The 22,238-nt window shown below is 37.4% G+C and overlaps 1 protein-coding gene across 1 annotated transcript in view; it reads right to left on the bottom strand.

Moving 5' to 3' along the window:
- The window catches only part of TBC1D5 (TBC1 domain family member 5), a 463,678-nt gene that overhangs the window by 111,426 nt on the left and 330,014 nt on the right, over nucleotides 1-22,238 (bottom strand). The window contains exon 15 of the mRNA XM_028129701.2: nucleotides 2,431-2,573. Within this exon, the coding sequence (XP_027985502.2) occupies nucleotides 2,431-2,573 (143 nt within the window). The remainder of the gene's footprint in view (nucleotides 1-2,430; nucleotides 2,574-22,238) is intronic.

Here is a 22,238-nt window from a genome sequence, read left to right as displayed (position 1 = left end):
ACCTGCTTCTTCTTTTATCAGACACTAGAGGCCCAGTGCACGAATTTGTGCAACAGTGGGGTCCCTTGGCCTTGCCTGCGGGATTGGGCCGAAACCGGCTCTCTGACATCCCCTGAGGGGTCCCAGATTGAGAGAGGGCACAGGCCAGGCCAAGGGACCCCACTAGTGCATGATTGAGGCTGGGGAGAGATGCGGGAGGTTGGTCAGCTGGTGAGGGACCATGGGAGGGCTCCAGGGCATGTCCGGCCCATCTTGGTCAGTCCCGATCAGCCAGACTCCAGCAGCAAGCTAACCTACCAGTCGGAGCATCTGCCCCTTGGTGGTCAGTGCACGTCATAGCGAGTGGTTGAGTGGCCTTAGCATATCATTAGCATATTATGCTTTGACTGGTTGAATGGCTGACTGGTCGACAGGACACTTAGCATATTAGGCTTTTATTATATAGGATGGACTTCCTCCACTTCCCATCTTCTCCACCTGTAAAGTGGGCTATTTCTGAAACCTGCCTAGTGCCTCCTTCCAGGATTAGCCCCTGTTTTTTATTCCCGTTCTATAGCCAGTGTTCCACAGGACTCCTGACCTCAACCGCAGCTCTGGGTATGTTAGTCTGAAATTGATTATATCAGTCTTTCCTATGAACTGGTAAGCTTTTTGAGGACAGAGGCAGTGCCCCTTAAATACGTAATAAATAGTCACTCTATTTTAGAAGATATGCACTGCTATGGATTTAACCAAGCAAATAAAAAGAAGTTGAACTAAACACTGAAATGAATAAACAACTTCATTACCCCTGTATTTTTCCACATGTGCCCATATGTTTTATAACATCATCAGCAGAGGAATTAAAAAATGTAGAAGAGCTTCAGCTGCCAAAAATTTGACTGTTTCATGAAATTAATTTTAAAATGTAGATTTTAGTATAGGAGACAGGATAATTAAATTAAAAATATAGTTGTGATATGTCAAATTTAAGAAAAAAGCAAATAATTAAGCCCATAGAAAACCAGTATAAATTTTAATAGTTCTTTACTATAATAAATTTGTGAAAATACAGGGTGGGGCAAAGTAGGTTTAGAGTTCATGAAATACAGAGATAATTCTTGTATTATTATTTATTTATTATTGTATTATTTTCCATATGAACAACTATAAACCTATGTTTTAAATAAAAGAAGTTTATCATTCCTCTGTTTTTTTAAGTACTTACATTAAAAAAAGGCAAACAATTTTAAAATGGGAGACAGTATTGAATATCCAAAAACCTAGTATCCATCAAATCTACCAAACATCTTTCTCTACTTTCCAGATGTTTCCTTTATGATTTCCATGTTCTTATATGATTAGCTCTGACTCAGAAAAAAAAGGAGCTTTTCACTTTGTCTGTCAAAACCCAAAGTGTCTGACCTTCAAGGCACAAAAAAAAAAAAAAATCCCACCATTTTTGGATAAAAATGTGGTTCTCCTGTCATTTATTCACTCAAGTAATTTTGGGGGAATTAAAAAAAGTATAATCTAAAATTTTAAAGAATATTATTAGTGTTACCAGAGGCGTAACAAGAGCATCTGGCACAAATGGTATTCAATGAATAAATAAAAGAGAACCACATAGCAATTTAACAGTCAAGATTATGAATGGCTCGAAACAGTTTATATTCTTCTGACAGAGTCCTACTCTTATGACAGTTTTTTATTTCCTACTTAATCATCACTTTGTGCAATCTTTCCTAATTATATTTTGGCTTACAAATCTTATTTCGTGAACTGTGATTATTTTTCTGAGAAGGAAAATAATTTGAGGTATTTTGAAATTTAAAACAAGCTCTGATATTTTCTTCAAGCTGAAGATCATCCGACTATTCAAAAGGGATGCACTGTTTTTCCAATTAGGGCAGGCACCTTTGGGTAGATCTGATGAGATGCAATATAGCTACCACTTGGCACTCTATGGAGAAACACATTTGCCTAAAATATAACTGAGAAGTTAAAAGATTTTTAAAATGTAATATTTATTTTTTATTGGCCAGTTGTTGATACTATAAAAAACTACTCTCTCGATAAATATCCTTGAATACCACCTACCTGTCAGAAGGTGGAGCTCTAAACATAGCTGAAATACTGGCTTTTTCTATGTGCATTTCACAAATGTGTGTACTAGCAATGAGGAGAATAAAGCAGGAGTAAAGTCTTCAGAAAAAGGGTTCTGAAAGAATATTCCAATTCTCTCAGGAAAAATCACCCACATCTTCCAATATGTACATAGTTAACTCAAACAAAAAATTTTAGTACGTTCCTTTGAAACTTCAATGTATTGCCTACGATAAAATCTAGGTATGGTAATTCAGAATAAAAGGTAAAGTATATTTAAAAGGTAAAACATATTTAAATTCAGGATCACCTACTTGAATGTAAGGCAAGGTCATTAACACTTACAAGCATCTCGGATGTAGAGTAACATGGCTATGAAGATGTAATCCACTAAGCCCAGGCCGAGGCCATCAGCGAACAAGGCATCCCAGACCACCAGAAGGTCCTGTAGGGGGAACTCTCGCCCAAACAGCAGCCGTACCCACCGCCTAGAGAAAACAAAACCAAAATTCAGAAAGCAGTACGCTTGAGAAAAATATAAAGAGGAATCATTTCTCCTACAACTGTGACGAAATTGTAATCTTTAATCACTTTAAGCAAATATTATATATCAAGAATATAATGAAGTAAAATCCAAGTTTTAAGTTTTCAAATGAATTTTGTAATTTTATAACTAGGCCACAGTCATTAAACTTTATTCCTACTATATGTATAAAACAAAAGTACAACATATGAAAAGGGTAGAAATCTTTCCTATTGAATACAAATCACATAAAAAAGGCAGAGAAAAAATTAAATGTATAGTGGTCTGATAAATGCCTCATTTGTAAGGTTAAGAGTTAAAAATTACAATTTTCCAAAATTTCACGCTCACTACTAATTTTTTTGTTAGACTTTTGCAAATGGGTATATGACAAATTACTATAACCAAACAGAAAATTTCATTGTCACATTTCACTCATTTTAAAAATATTAATTTTAAAATAAAATGTGAGGGAAAAGAGCAGGTATCTATGTTTTTGTCAAGTGCAGACTATTATTTCAAATGAAACAAAGTGATACTTAATTTTTAACGTTAGAAGAGATATGACTTATCAGTGAGGCTATCTTTCCAGGCATGGTTTTCAAAACACAGTTACCTCTATGGCCAGGAAAATGGATATGTATGCATAAGCAGCCAATAAGAATACTGAACAAGGTCTGTATATAATTATGTATCACAAACAGTCACACTTCAGACTGTCAATAAATGCTACCTAAGCTCTTTATATCTAATTCTTATAATAAAAATAATTTACTTTGATATGTTTGTATCAATTTACTTCTAATTTTACATAACATGGCTACAATTTCCTTACACAGCCTTTCTTTAGGAAGCTCATCTAGAATTCTATGTGATTCTGGGACATAGCAAAGAATGAGAAATTCCAAATTTCTGGTACCACCAAATAGTACAGAATAGAGGAAATTGTTTAAAAATCAACTAATATATGTTACCATTTTGCAAAATTTGAAACCAAATATAACCATCTGTGGGGTTAAAGTGAGGCCAAAAAAATTCAAATACTTCCTTCAGGAATAATTACACTTAAGGAGGAATCATAGCTGTGACAATACAGTGTACAATCACACATATGTATAAATTTATGAGGAACCATATAATCAAATACTTAAGTTATTTTATTTATACTGTTAAATTAATCAACAGAATAATTAAATTATATTTTCAACTACATCTTAAATTATGTTACTCAATTTTTCAGGGAAAAAAATTCAATGTCTAATAACATTTATCTTTTTAAAAATGTTATAGGCTGTTTAAAATTTTTATCTACCTTTCAATTCTTATTCCACTAATATGAAAAATAAAATATACTTTTTTATCTAATGTGTTTGTATTTATGCAGTTTAGAGATAAAACACGTTATTTCTCTACATATTTCTAATTCTTTCAAATTACAAATGCTAATGTTTACTGTTTTAAGAAGTATACAAATATCTCTAAGCTAAATAGGTGCTCTTCTTAATTACAACGAATTAACTGGTCGTGCAAAAAGCATCAGGGGAACCAGGAGAATGGACAAAGCAAAAAGTAGCTGGATTGAATTATTTGGGGCACTTGTTTAACCAGTTAACTGCCATGATATTTTGAATTTAATTAAAAAAGGTCCGCCGCTTGCATCTATAGATGCTTATGGTGTACAAATGGTTAAAGGATCTTCAAACTGATAACCATATCTGCATTATTAAATGACTAAACACTTAGAATGTGATCATTCAAAGTTATTCAACTGAGACGACTGGAAGAAAAAATCATCAATATAAAACACTGGTGAGGGTCTAATGTATAGCATGGGGACTATAGTTGATGATGCTGTATTGTATAACTGAAATTTGCTAAGAGAGTAGCAAATGTTTTCACAAAAAAGAACCAAAACAAAAAACACACAATCAAATAAATACATGAGGTCACGGATGTCTTCATTAATTAGATGGGAGGAATCTTCTCAATGTACACATACATCAAATCACTATGATGTACACTTTAAATACCTTACAGTTTTATTTGACATTTATGATACAATAAAGCTGAAAAATATAAGTAAATAAAGAATTATCTGGTCCAATGAACAAGCAATTATGGCTATTTCAAAATTTAAAATTCTGATATTTAAATGATTCCTTCTGGTTCAAATCTAGATGTTAGTATAAAATTCAAGCATCAGACCAGTAAAATAGTACTGTGCCCCAAACTTGCCCCTTTCATTCTTTTTTTTTTTTTTTAAAAATATATTTTATTGATTTTTTTACAGAGAGAAAGGGAGAGGGATAGAGAGTTAGAAACATTGATGAAAGAGAAACATCGATCAGCTGCCTCTTGCACACACCCTACTGGGGATGTGCCTGCAACCAAGGTACATGCCCTTGACCGAATCGAACCTGGGACTCTTCAGTCCATAGGCTGACGCTCAATCCATTGAGCCAAACTGGTTAGGGCAGCCCCTTTTATTCTTGAAGGGTATTTCAATGCTTCCCTTATTTGAATAAACCCATTTAGAAACTACCACTGCTGTTCCTTGAAAGGCAATGCTTTTGCTTAGCTTTCTTATGTGTAGGGGGACATTTTTTCTTTATTTTCCCTATTTTCATTGAAACCAAAATCGCTTTTGAAAAAGTTGTCGTCATACTATCATAGACATCATTTAGCAAACAAACAAACAAACAAACAAACACAAAACATGGATGAAATTAAAACACACCACAGGTGAGAATGCAATGCTATCTTTTCTCCCCTTTCTCAAAGCTCAAACTCTTCCCATTTTCTTGTGGACAACCACACCTTTAGTTTCATCACATACAGTGCAAGAAAAAAAGTAGCCTATTTTAAAGAAATAATTGATATTCCTATTATTTCTATAACAAAATGCCTGGATATTGCTCCAACTTCTCTTGCAACCTTTCTGCTGGTTAGGGTTGTGTTAGGTTAGCTTCAAAAATGACACCCCATGTCCCCCGCCCCAGATTGCCCCAGCAATCTCTACTGCAGCATTGTCAGGAGGGGAACTGAAAACATCTATAATCTACATTAAATAAAACACATCCTCCAAACTACACAGAATGTAAGTCTTCTGTACTTTTATGTATAATGTGTACTCTATGCTGTGCTGCTTTATAAATGTTTCACATTGCTTTATTTTTGAAGTTTCACTTTGCCAAGAACACTGCTGAATAATTCTAGGGTAAGGACCAAATTCTGTGTGTGTATGTGTGCGTGTGTGTGTGTGTGTGTGTGTGTGTGTGTGTGGTGTGAGAGAGAGAGAGAGAGAGAGAGGAAATCCAAAATCTATTATAATAAAAGTATAATATGCTAATTAGACCAGACAGCCTAACGACCTTCTGGAGATCCTTCCAGACAATCTTCCAGACAAAGCTGCAGTGGCGTGGTATGAGGCAGAGGCGGTTAGGGGCGATGAGGCAGGCAGGCAGAGTAGTTAGGGGTGATCAGGCAGCCAGGCAGGCAGGTGAGTGGTCAGGAGCCAGCGGTCCCGGACTGTGAGAGGGCGCAGGCCGGGCTGAGCACCCTCCACCCCGCAGTGCACAAATTTTGTGCACTGAGCCTCTAGTGCTTTTTGTAAAGAGCTCTGTACGTTTGCTAAGTGCTCTATGTATTTACCATGGTCTTGTTAAATTCACTGTAAAGCCAGCTGTCATGCTGCCGAGAAGCAGTGGTGTAGTTCAATTGGAAACACAGGCATTGATCTTGTTAGTGGTGGCATGACAATAATTCAGTGAGTGCAAAAAGATCCAGAAACACATAAGAAAAAATATTAATTATTTGATACCTAGCATGTTTCTTTTATACAAGACTGTTTGTAAGTTGTACATATAAGTATATTAAATGAAAGCAAAATACAGTTCCTTCTATTTTATATGCAATTATTATAGAAAAATTAAGGATAAATTCTCAAAATATTTAAAAAGTATCATATGACTAATGAAATACTTTGGGACCAACAGTGACCTTATTAGTAATTTAATCATTTTTGTCCCAACTGGATTTAGTTCATACATATATTTGCCACACACAAAATTTCCTGTGCTATTTTTGGCTTTCTTCATTGAGCTTAAAAAGCCAAGGAAAAATTCAGTTCTTTATGGAATGAGTTACCAATAGAAATTATTTCAGTAAGCTTTTCTATTCTTAGAAAGAAAAACTTACTTTATGAAATTAGGTCTTATAAGGAAGTTGCTCCTAAAATTAACATGCTTTTATTGAATTTAAAAATATTTAGCAAGAGTTTAAGTTACACTTAAGGGTAGCATTAAACTTTTTTCCTTTTAAGGATAGAGTCAATTTACTTGCTTGATACTATTACCTTGCTTTATGTATGTTGCACCTACAGACTGCAATGCTTATTAATGTATACATCTTATCACTTGTGAAAATACAATAATTCATAATTTACCAGATCTACTTAGAATTAAAATCTACACAAACAGAAAAGACCATCTGAGGCATTAAATTTAATTATAAACCACTCAAAGACAGGACAAATTCCATGTTTGCGCTTATATCACTATTCTCAATGTTAAACTTCTGTGTAATTAAGCTGCTGTCCCCAGGGTATCAGTAGGCTCCTAGTGATATTATTGCTTGGTGAATGACCCATGGAAACTTCAAGAGAAATCTATTTTTTTTAATCAAAAATGTATGAAGATGACCAATTTGACTGAGGTTTAAATAAACATAGCCTTAATCCAACACGGCTGTAGTAGGATTATACCTGCAGAAAAAAAATTATATACTAGATCTTCATGTCCTTTTTCTTTTCTTTTAATGACCCTTTAATAAATTTAGATATTGCCACCTTAGGACAAACAAAGTTGTAAAGGTGTATTTAATTTAATTTAACAAGCAGTGTAAGGCACCTTAAGTAACCTGTGATCATGAAATGATAACACTGGATAAGCATACTGGGATACACAAGAGCAATGTTGGATTTTTGCTTAATTACATTAATTTTTCTGTTGCTTTCTGTTCACTTATATTTTTAAATGGAATATATTGGGGTGACATTGTTTCACAAAACCATACATGTTTCAAGCGTACAACTGAACAAAACATCATCTGCATCATGTGCCCATTTCCCCAAGCAGTCTTTTTCTCTCCTCATTTCCCCTGACACTGCCCACCTCCACCAGCCTCCAATCCGCTCTCTCTGTGGGTATTGCCACACTGTTCACACTGTTGTCTGTGTCTATGTAATATATACACTGAATGGCCAGATTATTATGATGTCTGAACGCATAATAATCTGGCCACTCAGTGTGTGTGTGTGTGTGTGTGTGTGTGTGTGTGTGTGTGTGTATTAGAGGCCCGGTGCATGAATTCGTGCATGGGTGGGGTCCAGCCAGGCTGGCCAGGGGGAGGGGACATGGGCAGTTGCCGGCCTGCCTGCTGGTCTAACTCCTGGTCGAGGGGACAATTTGCATATTAGCCTTTTATTATATAGGATATACACTGAGTGGCCAGATTATTATGTGTTCAGAGATCATAATCTGGCCACTCAGTGTATATGCTTTTTTGCTTAATCCTTTCACCTTCTTTCATCCAGTTCTATCTCTCCCTTCCCCTCTGACAGATGTTAGTCTGTTCCATGTATCCATGCCTCTGTTTCTATTTTGTTCATAAGCTTATTTGTTCATTATATTCCACATATAGGTTAGGTCATGTAAGGTTTGTCTTTCTCCAACTGGCTTATTTCACTTAACATAATAATCCCTAAGTCCATCCATATCCATGCTGTTACCAAAGGTAAAATTTCATTTTTATGGCTATATAGTACTCCATTGTGTAAATGTACCTCAGCTTTTTTATCCACTTATCTATTGTCTAGAGGCCCGGTGCACAAAATTTGTGCATGGGGGAGGGTGTGTGTGTCCCTCAGCCCAGCCTGCACCCTCTCCAATCTGGGACCCTTCGAGGGATGTCCGACTGCCTGTTTAGGCACAATCTCGGTGGGATCGAGCCTAAATGGGCAGTCGGACATCCCTCTCACAATCCAGTACTGCTGGCTCCCAATCGCTTGCCTGCCTGCCTGTCTGATTGCCCCTAACCGCTTTTGCCTGCCAGCCTGATCACCCCCTAACCACTCCCCTGCCAGCCTGATCAACGCTTAACTGCTCCCCTGCCAACCTGGTTGCCCCCAATTGCCCTCCCCTGCAGGCCTGGTCACCCCCAACTGCCCACCCCTGCTGGCCCTCTTGTGGTGGCCATCTTGTGTCCACATGGGGACAGCCATCTTTGGCCACATGGGGGCGGCAATCTTGTGTGTTGGAGTGACGGTCAATTTGCATATTACTCTTTTATTAGATAGGATGGGCACTTAGTCTGTTTCCAGATCTTGGCTGTTGTAAATAATGCTACAATGAACACAAAAGCACATATATTCTTTCAAAATAGTGTTTTAGGTTTCTTTGAATATATTCCCAGAAGTGGGATCACTGGGTCATAAGGCAGCTCCATTTTTAATTTTTGAGGAAACTCCATACAATTTTCCACAGTGGCTGCACCAGTCTGCATTAACTTTGAAAAGCTAACAATTAATTTTTAAATAACTCATACCTGGTAGAGAATAAACACAGAATCAAAATTCCGTATCAAAAGAAAATCAAAAGCAAATCTAGGTTTTTCATCTCTCTCGTTGCCATCTTCTTAACTGAGTTTAGACTCTTCTTATTTTGGTTTCCTTTGTATTTAGTTCTTTTAAAATTAATTTACCCTGAGTTTTCCTTTATATCAACTCCATGAAAACAGTCTTAAAACTAGAACTACATGTTGAAGTATTATAATTAGGGTGGCATTCCCATCTTTAATTCTAACTTCTTGGAGTGACACTGTTTAAACTTTTCTGTTGACTTCTGAAGTCTTTCATATTTAGCCCTAGCCAGTTTGGCTCAATGGATAGAGTGTCTGCCTGTGGACTGAAGGGTTCCAGGTTCGATTCCCGTCAAGGGCACATGCCCAAGTTGTGGGCTCGATCCCCAGTAGGAGCTTACAGGAGGAAGCCAACCAATGATTCTCTTCCTCTCCCTTCCTTTCTGAAATCAGTTAAAATATATAATAAAGTCTTTCATATTTCCATGCCCCCCCAAAAAATATATATGTATGAAAGCCAAAACAAGTGATTTTTTTTTCTAATTTCACATTTCATCTTCTTCTAAAGGCTCTATAAAACACATTAGAAAATGTTTAGCCTGTACACTAATTTTTTTTCCAAATGTAGTCAACTGTTTCAATTCTGACCTCTTAAAAATATTTGGGATCTGCATGCATTTACAGAAAGATTTGAAAGATTTGAATACTTCAACTCTATCAAAATTTGCTTCAAAACATAAGGAACTGAAACTTTGAATTAGTTATTATCTTCAAAGAACTTAAATTTGCTTTCTATGTTCTTATAACCCCTGGGATGAACCAACTTGAATTTGGCTTTCTGGAAACACATGTTAAACCTAATTTAACCTCCACAGGATATGTACATAAACTGTTAAAGGGTTTTTTGTGTGTGTTTTTTTTTTTTTTTTTTACTTTGGGGGAAATTCTATATTCCTTTCATAGGGCAGTACATAGCCCTTTATTAAGGAAGGTTTCTTATTCCAAAAATAAGTTCCTAATAATTATCACCTATTCCTACTGTAATTTATTCTCTTTGGCAAGTGTTTGAAGTTTTTGTTTTTGTTTTTTTTTAAATCAGAACACTAAAATATGCCCTTTGCAAAAATAGTCTGAATGGAAAGCAAAGCCTTGTGCATCTATGTTTTACCAGAGGTATAAGATGCTCATGAGAATGTTGAGCACAGATGACGGTCATGTTTTGAGGCTATAAAACGATTGAACATTCTCTCTCTCTCTCTCTCTCTCTCTCTCTCTCTCTCTCTCTCTCTCTCACACACACACACACACACACACACACACACACACGTCTTTTAGATGTATGCCTGCTGTGTAGATTAGAAGCATGCGATTTCAAGGACTAAGTAAGTAATACCAGGATGTGCGATTTACCAACTAATTCAAATAAAGATAGCGAAAGATGGTAACTTCAGTATAGATTTAGTTGCATGGACAGGATGTGCTCTGTCTAAGAATCCCATTTTATATTCCAACCAGGCACACCTGAAATAGCCCTGAGGTGAGAGGTCAATGGGGGTAAAAGTTCCTATGAAGTAATCTCTCTACCCTGTCACTTACTTGGGCTCCACTATTTGGAAGTCACTGTTGACTATGAACAAGAACATGAAAAAGTAATGTGCAGTTGGGTCATATTGGGAAAATTGATTTTAGGCTCTGTGAATACTAGTTTTTATTCACAATACAGACAATTTTTACTCATAGAAAGTCTGTAAATAGTCTTTGTTCTGTCATTTTACCTTCAGTATTCTGAGAATTGCTAAAAATACTTATTCCTATCTTTACCTAATCTGAAACTCATTAAAAAAACAAAACAAAATTCAAATACCAATGGGATCTTAACCTTAGTGAATAACACTTCTCAACTTCCTCTGCATTGACCTCCTGATACATTTATATACACTGCTGGAAGAGCTGAGAAATATCAGAATCCATGCGACCTGGATGGAGGTAAGACCACAAATGTGTAGGCAGGCTAGTCATATTGTCACTAAGAGTCAGAGTGAACCCATCCCTAGAAGGCGGTATCACAGCCTGATTCCCTTGGACCTCTTACCACTTTCCTATAGTTGCAAACACTCTCTGGGGCTGGTATTCACTCTGTCTTTCTCATTCCCCATCCCACAGGCACCTGGACCCCTCCTGGCTCCTCAGAGGCTAGCATGAGTGCTCCACTCAGGCCTGATGTTGGCAGGTTCAGATCTATTAGTGTCACTGCTCCCCAATTACACTTTTCAGAGAAAAAGGCACTTATAAACAAATCCCAGACAAAGGCTCAGTTCCTGAAAGTTTGGTTTCTCTCCCTACTCCAGCAGGTCACAAGCTCTTTGGGGTTTGGTGTGACATAGAGAGCAAAGGGTTAATAAATGTTTATTAAATTAATATGAATCCTCCTCCCCAGGTCAGCTTTCTTAACCAGGAGTCTTCTTGATCTTGAGCCTGCATCTTTGACCTCTCCCAGGTTAGTTAGCTGCTCATCAGACTTTTCCCTGGGCTCCTCTCATCTCTGCAGGGGTCCTTGGACACACGCACTAAGTCATATGTGATCATGTCTCTGTGGGAATGGATCAAGGCTCCTTAGCTCTCTTGGCTGATATTTATGTGGGGCTTGATAATTTGCGTTTTGAACTAGTTCCCTGGAGTTGCTGATCTGTAAACCACAGTATGAGAATCATTATATAGAAAATTCTAGTTTCACTCCATATCTCTGCAGCTTATCCTCAGTGTGGGTCCTCACATCAGCTTATTCAATACTAGAGGCCTGGTGCACAAATTTGTGCACGGGTGGGGTCCCTCGGCCTGGCCGGCGATCGAGGCCTATCAGGGGGCCAGCCAGCCAGGGGGAGGGACCGCGGGAGGTTGGCTGGTGGGGGGGAAGGGGCCACGGGAGGGTGGCCGGCCAGGGGGAGGGGCCGCAGGAGGTTGGCTATGGGATTGCATAGACCACCAGGGAGCAGCTCCTACACTGAGCGTCTTCCCCCTGGTGGTCAGTGTGCGTCATAGCGACTGGTCATTTGGTCGTAACGGTCACTTAGACTTTTATATATATAGATAACTGGTCACTGGATCAATGGCCACTAAACACTTAATGACTGGGACACATAGCACACATAGCCAAGCCTCTCTTAATATTCTATCTCTGTTAACTTCTACATGCCCCTCCAGACCCCTGGTAAACACTATTATAAAAAATGATCCAATAAAAGGAGAAACATGGATGTGAGGATGAGGATGGGAGAGAGAGAAGTCCTCCCAAAGGTTGGAGAAGGTGGGCCACTTTGAATTTCAACTGTCACTTACTCGGGCTCTGTGCTAGGCCTTAGACTGAATGATATGCTGACAACTTTTAATCATTAACATGGAAATTATCCAAAGAAAAATTCTAATTCAATGGAAGTCCTATCAACCTGGGTTCCTATAGTCACTTTGCATTTTTCTGTGCCCCCCTCTTTTAAGTCCCCAATCAGGGAATGCAAACTAATGGAAACATTAGCAAAATATAATTAGGGAGGTAAAAACAATTTAAAACATTACTAAATACATTTCAAAGCCAAGTATTAATTGTTTTTGGATTATCCTCCATTTGAAATTATACACAGTAGGGCAAAACTAGGTTCACAGTTGTTTGTATGAGAAATAATACAATAATTAATAAATAACAATACAAGAATAAACACTGTTTTGTGTACTCACAACTGTAAACTACTTTGCCCCACCCTGTATGTACCCTAAAGGCACACAATTTCCTATCCATTAATGCAGATACATACAGAGCTGGATGTATTTGCATGGGGCCCAAATGACTTACAAGGGGGCAAGCAGAGACACAAAGGAAAAAAGACACCTCGAGGGATCCAGTGAGGGCAAAGGGCTGAGAGACTGGTTACTCCATTCTGTTCCTGGCTTCCTGGCTACTGGCTGAAGTTCAGTGCCCAAACCACTTTCTAACCAACTGTGAGTGTGCATACATTTTTAAAAAATAAGGACAGATACATGTGTTTCCTTATGCAGAGAAGATTGCCACTCAATGCTTTCAAAACAAAGGCAGACAATTCCTGATAACGGCAGAGATCACGACTTTTTGATTTCTAAAGGTATTATCAAATATATGATCTGAAATTACTCTCTACAGCAGTATTTCTTCAAGTGGTCTGTGGAATATATGGATTAGAATCACCTGTGGAGAAACTCCTGCATGTTTCACAGATAGGTACCTTCCTTGCTCTCCCCCCCCCCCTCCCCAGTATATAATCACAGATCCAAACAGGCAGGCGCCTGTATGTTACAGGTGTCTCAACAGAGGCCCATGGCACAGCCTGAACCAAGCCCGATCAAAAGCAGACTAGATATTTATACCATGATAATTACACTCCTTGCTCAGTGTTCCTACCACTCTTTTATACTCCTCTTTAATTCCTAAAGCTTATCTAATTCAGATATATATTAAAAATCACCTCTCCCTATTAATGACCAAGTCATAGACACAGAATGCACAATATCTACTATTGCTGTCATCTCTGTGGTAATGCTGTCATCTGTGTGGCAACTGAGTTTTTGGAGTAGAAGAGATGGAGCTTTCGGAAGAACTTATTTCAATGAATCATGATCTGCTCTTTCATGAGTGCCCCAGTTACAATACAGTGGTAATTACAGTCACAGGACCCTACAAGATTTAGAGAGCTTCCTTTCGAGGAAACTCATTAATGCAACTATAAAGAACTAAGAACTTACAAAGAAAAATTACTTGCCACTTTTGGTCAGCTGATTTTAGGAAGACATATGAGGTCTAGAATTGTATATTGGGCTAAGGGAGAGAAGAGAAATTCAGTGAAGTCTAGCTTACTGAGGGCATCATGGTATATAATATGTTCATAAATTAATCTGCTCGTAAACCAACTCAAATATGAAGCACAAAACATCGCATAAAATACTTTAAATTTATTTTCATCAACAGCACTCATTTACTTTCCACATCAGCTAGCAGTTTCTGTGACTGGCTGCTGGTGCCGAGAAGCTACAAATCCTGGATTGCCAAGTCTGAAGCACTGCTCTCTGAGTACAGCCTATCTCACCATCTTTCTCATATCCTAAATTCTTTTATTTCCTGTGAATTAAATAAAACTATGTGGGGTTATTGTTTCATTAATTTAGAGTACTTTTTTTTTTCAAGTGTCAAAAAAAAAAAAAAGAAGAAGAACTGACTGCAAAGAGTAGTACTGAGTGATCTCAGGAAAAAAGGGGGATTTAGGAACATGGTGAAACAGTGGTTTTCAAAGTATGGTTTGTGGATCAGTAGCATCAGCATTACCTGGAAATTAGTTCAAACTGCAAATTCTTGGACCTTACCCACCCAATACCTACTAAACTAGAAATTCTGGGCAGGGCCAAGTAATTTTTATTTGAACAAGCCTGTACATTCAAGTTTGAAAACCACTACTTTAAGAGCATATAAGAGAATATAGTCCTGGGTCCAAGATTTACTAGGGAACAAGGGAGTTTTAGTGACCCCTAACTTTTCTCCATAGCAATTATTACTACCTGACACAATCTATATTTCATGGTTTAATCTTTATGGTCTAACTCCCCCATCTATCTATATATATAAAAGGCTAATATGCAAAGTGTCCCCTCAGGAGTTTGACCTGGAGACTGGGACTTCGATGCTCTCCATGACATGCGCTGACCATCAGGGGGCAGTGGGGATCGAAGGAAGGCCCCGGCCAGCAGCAGGAAGGCCCCAATCAGCCCTGATCGCCAGTCAGACCTAAGGACCCTACCCGTACATGAATTTCGTGCACCAGGCCTGTTGTTATAATAGAAGCTCCACAAAGGCATGGATTTTCTTTTTTGCCTTTTTTCCTTCAGCACTATAAAACCAGTGCCTGGCATACAGTGAATGTTTAATCTATCTTGTTGAACAAACCTCCTTAGCCATCTTTATAAAATCCAGTTAAGAACCAGGATACATTAGAGCTGGATATAACTGTAAAGAGCTTCTGGTCCTGCCTTTGATGGCCACACAAGCAATGATCTCGGTGGGACATGATCACTGTTTTTTACATCTGTTACTAAGAACTGCTCTCCTCCCATCTCCGTGACCGTCAGTAAATATTTTCTGTTGTTTCCCTACTGACCTAACCTGCCATGAGTGATCCACCTGCAATCATCTGGCAGGCCAGTGACAAAAGGGCAAATGAAGGTGACTGTCAGCTTGAATAGTGAGTCGGGCAGAAATGCAACGCACTTCTAAATCTCTTCCTTAGGCCTCACTGCCCCTCAAGAGTTTGCAATGCTGAGTTGCCAGTTTTAATTACTTTCTAAAATCTGAGTTATTTTCTACAACATGAGGTGAGATCTTCATATATTAGTAATGGAGATGCAGAATAGGAAAGTTGTATTGATAAAACTTCCCCAACTCAAAAATCTCAAAACATGACATCCTCAATAAAATTCTTTAGGTTTAAAATGTGGATCCTAAAGTCCTGAAATTATGTTTATCAGCCATTTGGTACAAATGTTTTAGTTTGAATTGTTTATAAATATTAAGTTCAATATTAAGGCATGAGGAGACAGCAATTTTAATATAGAAAAGTTTAGTGGGAAACACTGAAGGGGGAAAAAGTTGGAGGCAGGTGCCAAAGAGATGCTTCCTGACTCTGAAGGTCTGCCCTGTGCCCAGAATGGACACAACCCCTCCAGGCACCAGTCCTGCCACTGGAAGGCACTCTCCTGCAGAGCCAGAGGCTAGCATACGTTAGAACTATAGCAAATTAATTACGGGAGACATCTTGCTTAGGTCCTGTATAACGTCTGTAGAGATAACTTGATGATTGTTTCAGAATCACTGTTCTAAGTCTCCACTAAGCCATCCATGAACATATGGACTTATGTAACAAACACACTTTACATAGCACTACACTGGGTGTAAATAATAAGGGGGTAGTCAGCGTTGATGCCCAGGATTAAATAAGCTATATCTAACAGATGTTATACCTTAACAGGCTTGATCTAAAAGTGATCATTTTTAAATAAGTGATTTTTTATTACCTTAATTTATGGGAGTTAGTTGGTTTTACTTTTCATCAATACTTAATGTAGAAGCACAAACATGCAAAAAGAAAATGTGATCCTTGACCTCATGAAGGATAAAAAAACAACTAAAAAACCACACAAGTTAACTTGAAAAACATCAGAAAGTGGTTGTAAACTCAATTTTAGAAAATGGATCACAAAAGTAGACCTTAGACTTCTAAACATAAAAATGGATAGTTCAATTCACTAATGTGGCTCCTGAAAGTAGGCCTCCAGATGCCTATGTCCAGTGAGTGTCCTGTGTTACCGCTTGCCTGCACCTTTTCTATGTCTCACAGTCCCCCGATCCTAGGCCTCACTTCTAAATAGGCACTCTAGGATCCAGGAATAAACATTTCAAAGATAAAAACTATAACCCTTCATCCTCCCACCTAGTCAATTTCCAATCTTCAATGTCTCTATTTTTGATCATAGGCCATAGACAGAAGATACAATAGGGTTGTTAGTGCTGAGGGTTTCCTTGAAGCTAGAGAAAGTGAGTTCAGTAAGCATGGTTGTTTTATTCCTGCCACTTTCAGCTGCTCACCTACAAGCAGAAATAGGGTTTGTGTTGTGCTAGTCAAATAACACAGAGGGATGGAGGCACAAGGGTACTGCACATAAATGCACGGAGTAATTAAACTGAGGGGGCAAAGAGTGAGAGGGGAGTTGAGGACAATTAGGGACTAAATGACAATGGAAAGGCAGTGGGGTAAATGGACTGGAAGTCAAGCTGGAGATGGAGAGACAATAACAAAAGGAATGGAGTCAAGTCAGAGAGTAGCCTGTTGGAGGTGGAAGTTTTTGAGGTGGTACAATTACTGGAAATAAAAAAGACTCCAGATGTGACCATAAGAGTAGGAAGCTGGAGGTGAGGATGCAGAGAAAAACTGGCAAGTACAGGCAGATACTACCTGTTTCATAAAGCATAGTGACTTTATGAGCCACCTGGAGGTTAGCGGGAATATTTCCTACTTATCATCTAAATCAGCTTTAGAAATTCAAATTAATGCTAATTCTTGGAGTATGTATAGACTTTGGTGATTCACAGCAGAAGCAACATTTATTGAAGACACTTGTTTTGAATACTTTATATGTTTCCATTTTACAGATGAAGCAGTTGCAACTCCAAGATGGTTAAGTAACTTGCCCAAGTTTAAAAAACTATGAAAATGCTGGGGTCAGGATTAAAACTGCCTGCCCATGAAACCAAAGACTTCCTATTTCGTAACTGGCACCTTTAAAAAAAGCCTAAGTCTTCTTAAATAAAACCTCATTGACAAGAGGAAGTATACCTTTCTCATTCCAAGGATTGTGGGATATGGCCATTCACTTTAAGATCTAGCCAAGTCCAAACACTGAGTCCTGGGTAAGTCACCTTTTGATATAAACCTCAACATAAATGATTTTCGTATTTCTAAAGAATTACACAGAAAAGAGTCAGAAACAGGGACAATTGCCCTTCTTTTATTTTCCTCAAGCTCTTCTGAGACTCATATTAAATTAGGTAATTGAGGTTGGTAATTTTTAATTTTTAATTCCTTCCAAACTAATCTGACTTTGTGTATTTAAAGCAAACATTTTTAGGGGGTGGGGGTCTACAGATAAAGCACAGATAAGCCAGTCAGCTTAGAAATAATACTAAAGCCTTTAATTATCCATGTATTCTTTTAATCAAAATAAGATGACAAAGATTTAAATTTAGTCTAAGCCTTAAAATCTGAGTACATATACCCAAAGACAAGATAAGCAATTATTTCTTACACGATCATTTAAAAAATAGTAAATATTAATTTTGCTAATTATTTTAATGGTTATATTACTAAACACATCTTGGTAAGTTATGATCTTATCTGACATGGACCCTTAGAAAGTCTTTTTCTGTCAAAAAGTGAAAGGTAATAATCAAATATGGCTGTTACTTAAGTACAGATAACTATTAACAGGAGATAGAAGATTTAAAGATCACAACATGTGTATTTTATAGACAATATCCATGAGTTGATATTTCCATAATGCTGGGAACTTGCGCCGATCCATTCACTATCTCATTGGCTCTTTCTAGTGGCCAGGACAGTAGTGTAATAAATGACTCCAAATTACAGTGAGAAGGGCCTACCTAGGACTCCACCTAGCAGAGCCATTACTTTCAAACGGAGAAAACACGAAACCGTTCCTAGGTGATAATTGCTCCACCTTACCAGCAAAAGGTATTTGTAATGCCTACTTGCACATGTAATTGTTTCAAAGACAGAAGAACACAAATTAAATAGGCATGGGTCCTGCCTGCTAGAGTTAAGAATACAATGACCTATGCGCTATGAAGTCTACACAGAATCCAGTGTGAATTTTAAAGAGTATCAAGTTGTGCAGATGGATTTCAGCTATTATGTTGGAGAATTTAAGTGATGATTTTCCCCAAAGACAAAGAGCTGAAGTGTTACCTAGACAGAAGAAACAAAATGCATATTCATATTTCCTGGAGGTCTTATTTTGGCATAATGAACTTCTAAGAAGAGTTTTACAAGCTGGTAATAAAATGCTCAAATAAGTATTGCAACAAAATAAGGTTCATGCTGACTTCTAGTTTTCTATGCCCTTAGTCCCGTGCTGCTGATCATTATATTTTACAGATATAAATCACCTTCATCTTCACTGGGCTTCAGCAACATACAGCCACCATTTTTCAGAGCTTACAATGTGTCAGGCTTGTGGCTCATGGTGTATATCCATTAACATATTTAATCCCCTTAACAGAAAATGAAGTGTTATTATTCTCATTTTACATTTGAGGAAGCTATGGCTCAGAGAAGTTATAATATTGCCAAATATAGCTAGTAAGATATAGAGAGAAGAGATTCAAGCCTAATGTATGTGTGTGAGCGTAGCCACTAAGCCAAGTGCTTTGTAATGACTTATTTGATGAGCAGAAAGTAAGGTCTGTAAAACAGAGGAAAGAATTTAGAAACAGGAAAGCTATATGCTTCTCCATTTATGAAAAGAATTATACTATGTTACTTTATCAGTTTGAAGTGCATTTGGTTGCAAGTAAGAAAAACCCCCACCTAAACAGTGTCTTAAATACGAGGTTTATTTTTGTCTCACACAACCAGAAGTTTTGGTTCTGCAGATTAAAGATGTCAGGGCTGAAGCTTCTAAAATTCTCTGGCATTCTCTCATAGATGCAAAATGGCTCTGCATCTACAGTGATAAGAGGAAAGGCTGGGGGCCTAAGTCAGGGAAGCAAATCTTTGGTATAGACCCCCAGCAGCTGACCGGAGATTAAATATGATTGGTTAGAATTGTGTCACGATGTACAACTGAAAGTGGGTATAGTATCAATCCCAAAACAACAACAAAAAAGTCCAATGAACTCTAAATCAGAGTTATTTTAGTAAGAAAGACAGGGCAAATGGATATTAGGTGGGTAAACAGCACTGTCTGCCACATTTAACAGGTAAAGATTTGGGAATAGTTGAGTTTCATTGCAAGTGATGTAAGAGGCATCACATATAAATAACTTTGCAAGAGAGAAGGTATATTTAGTTATTTTAGTCTTATAGTACAGGGAGGGTAATTGCCTACCAAGAACCTATCCCGGCTTTATTCCTTCCTAAACAAACTTGGTGTAGTTCAGTCCTGTTTGTTTCCCCAACATTATTCAAAAGGAAGTTGATAGCTAGAGGTCAGTGTTTCTCAAAAGCAGAATTATCTGGAGTGTTTTTAAAAACATAGATGGCTGGCCCCACCCTTAGAGTCTCTGACTCCGTGGATCTGAGGTGTGGCCCAAGAACTTTCATTTCTAACAGGTGCCCAGGGGATGTTGATGCTGCTGGTCCAAAAGCCACCATTAAGAACCACTACTCTAATGAAGACCCCAATTAGTCTAAGGTAAACAGGAGATGATGGTCTCCTTGAGAGCTGTTCTTGGTCTGGGGTGGGCACATGGTCTAATTTGGTCCAATTGGACTGAAAGAAACTACTGTTTTGTATGTGATAAAAGGTTTCATTCTCTTTCTCCTTCTGGAATAGTACAAATATTTTGTGATTACAAAGACATAAGCCCTAAGAAGCCAACAATGAAGTTAATATAGAAAAGATACAGAAAAAACGTATCCTTAGTTGAGGTCCTTGAGTTGCAATCCCTCTAGACTTCAGCTATGTGAACTAATTAAGTTCCTTAATGCTTGAGCCAGTCAAGGTAGGGTTTCCTGTAGTATGTATCCAAAAGCATTCTAATGACACAAAGAATAAACTGAAAGTTTAAATGAAAAATACAATTATACTTTATTTAATGAGGAAAGTAAATAAATAAAATCTACATATAACCCAAACTTCATTCTAGACATTGGTTTAAAATTTTCCTCTACACCGTTTTTTATAATAACTGGTAATGAGTACCAAAATAGTTTCATTTTTTTTTCCAACCAGCCTCTAGTTAATGAGCAGTAAAAAGACAAAATAGGATAATGAAGTAAAAGGTCTAAGTCATTTCATCCACAAAGTGAATAAATAACCATCAATTAAGTTGATTAAAAGATAAAAATTTCATTTTCTTGCTTTCTTACTTCCAATTTCCAAATTTCCTAATATGTCTCTACTCTGTGCCTCTCACTCCATACCTACAGAGGCAAAGGAAGGGAGAAAAAGAGACAACTCATTTCAATACAAGAAACTGAGTAACACAGTGGTTTTAAATTTTATGGAGTTCAGGGATCAATAAAGCAACCATTTCTGGCTGAGGTAATTTTAAAGTTATAATAAAATACTATTTTTTATTAGTTATTTTTATTTTGGGAATTTTTGAAATACTTTTTAACCGAAGACACCAGTCAATCTAAAATTTTAAAGAAATGTTGATCTCTAGTTGAAGAATGCAATGGGACTACAAAAGCAAGGGTAACAAAATTTAAGTTGGCACAGAGTTCAAAACTATGACTACTTATATATCACTTAGAACAGGGGTGGGGAACATCCGGCCCACAGGCCATATAAGGCCTGAGAAATCATTTGGTCTGGCCTTGTCAAGGCATTAGGGGTGAGTTAATTAAATGTTTGACCAAATGTAGCAGGCTCATTTTTAAGTACATAATCTTGATAGCCTGTGAATAATATTATAAATATCCAAATGGCCCTTGGCAGAAAAAAGGTTCCCCATCCCTAACTTAGATACTGAAAATAATCAGACAAGCTGTTTAACAACAGACACCTTCAACAGCCATTCCCTTCATCTATTTGCCTAAATGCTTCAGCACCACCAAGTCGCTGATTACCATTCATCTTCTGTCTTTCCTGTTCGGTCACCTCCTCACAGAGCAAAGCAAGCAGGAAGCCCTCTTATTAGAGCACCGTGCCAAACACAAATGAATTCTTGTTCCGCCATAAAGATGAAGGGAGGGATATTAGCTTATAAAGGACTGAAGTGAGTATATTTCAATATTAGCAACATGAAAATATAAGTTTCAATTGAGATATTAAAAATGGTAATATTTACTTCATCCATAATTGAAAGATATGTTCATAATAATTCATTTTGGGAGCACTACTATATAGTATTTGCCTGAAACAAATTATGCAAATACTTACATCTTATAATTTATTCAATTGCTTTCTAATTCCTCATTTTCTTAACTAAATTAGCTAAAACGGGAAATATATGACCAAAAAATTAATGTCCATCATCCAAATTAGTGTACAATGAATACATCTTTCAAACTAAGAGATTTAAGATGGGCAGATCTCTATTCTGGCCTTAAAGGAACACTGCCTATTTAAATAGATACACAGGGGTTTTGGTGATTTCTTTTAGATACTTATGTCCCTACAGAAGCTCACACAATACACCAATGGCAAGCAGTTAATTCATTAATTAACCAAAATATTTTTG

The sequence above is a fragment of the Eptesicus fuscus genome, chromosome 18 (assembly GCF_027574615.1).
Source record: "Eptesicus fuscus isolate TK198812 chromosome 18, DD_ASM_mEF_20220401, whole genome shotgun sequence".
Classification (NCBI taxonomy): Eukaryota; Metazoa; Chordata; class Mammalia; order Chiroptera; family Vespertilionidae; genus Eptesicus; species Eptesicus fuscus.
This window is presented reverse-complemented; position numbering and strand designations above follow the sequence as displayed.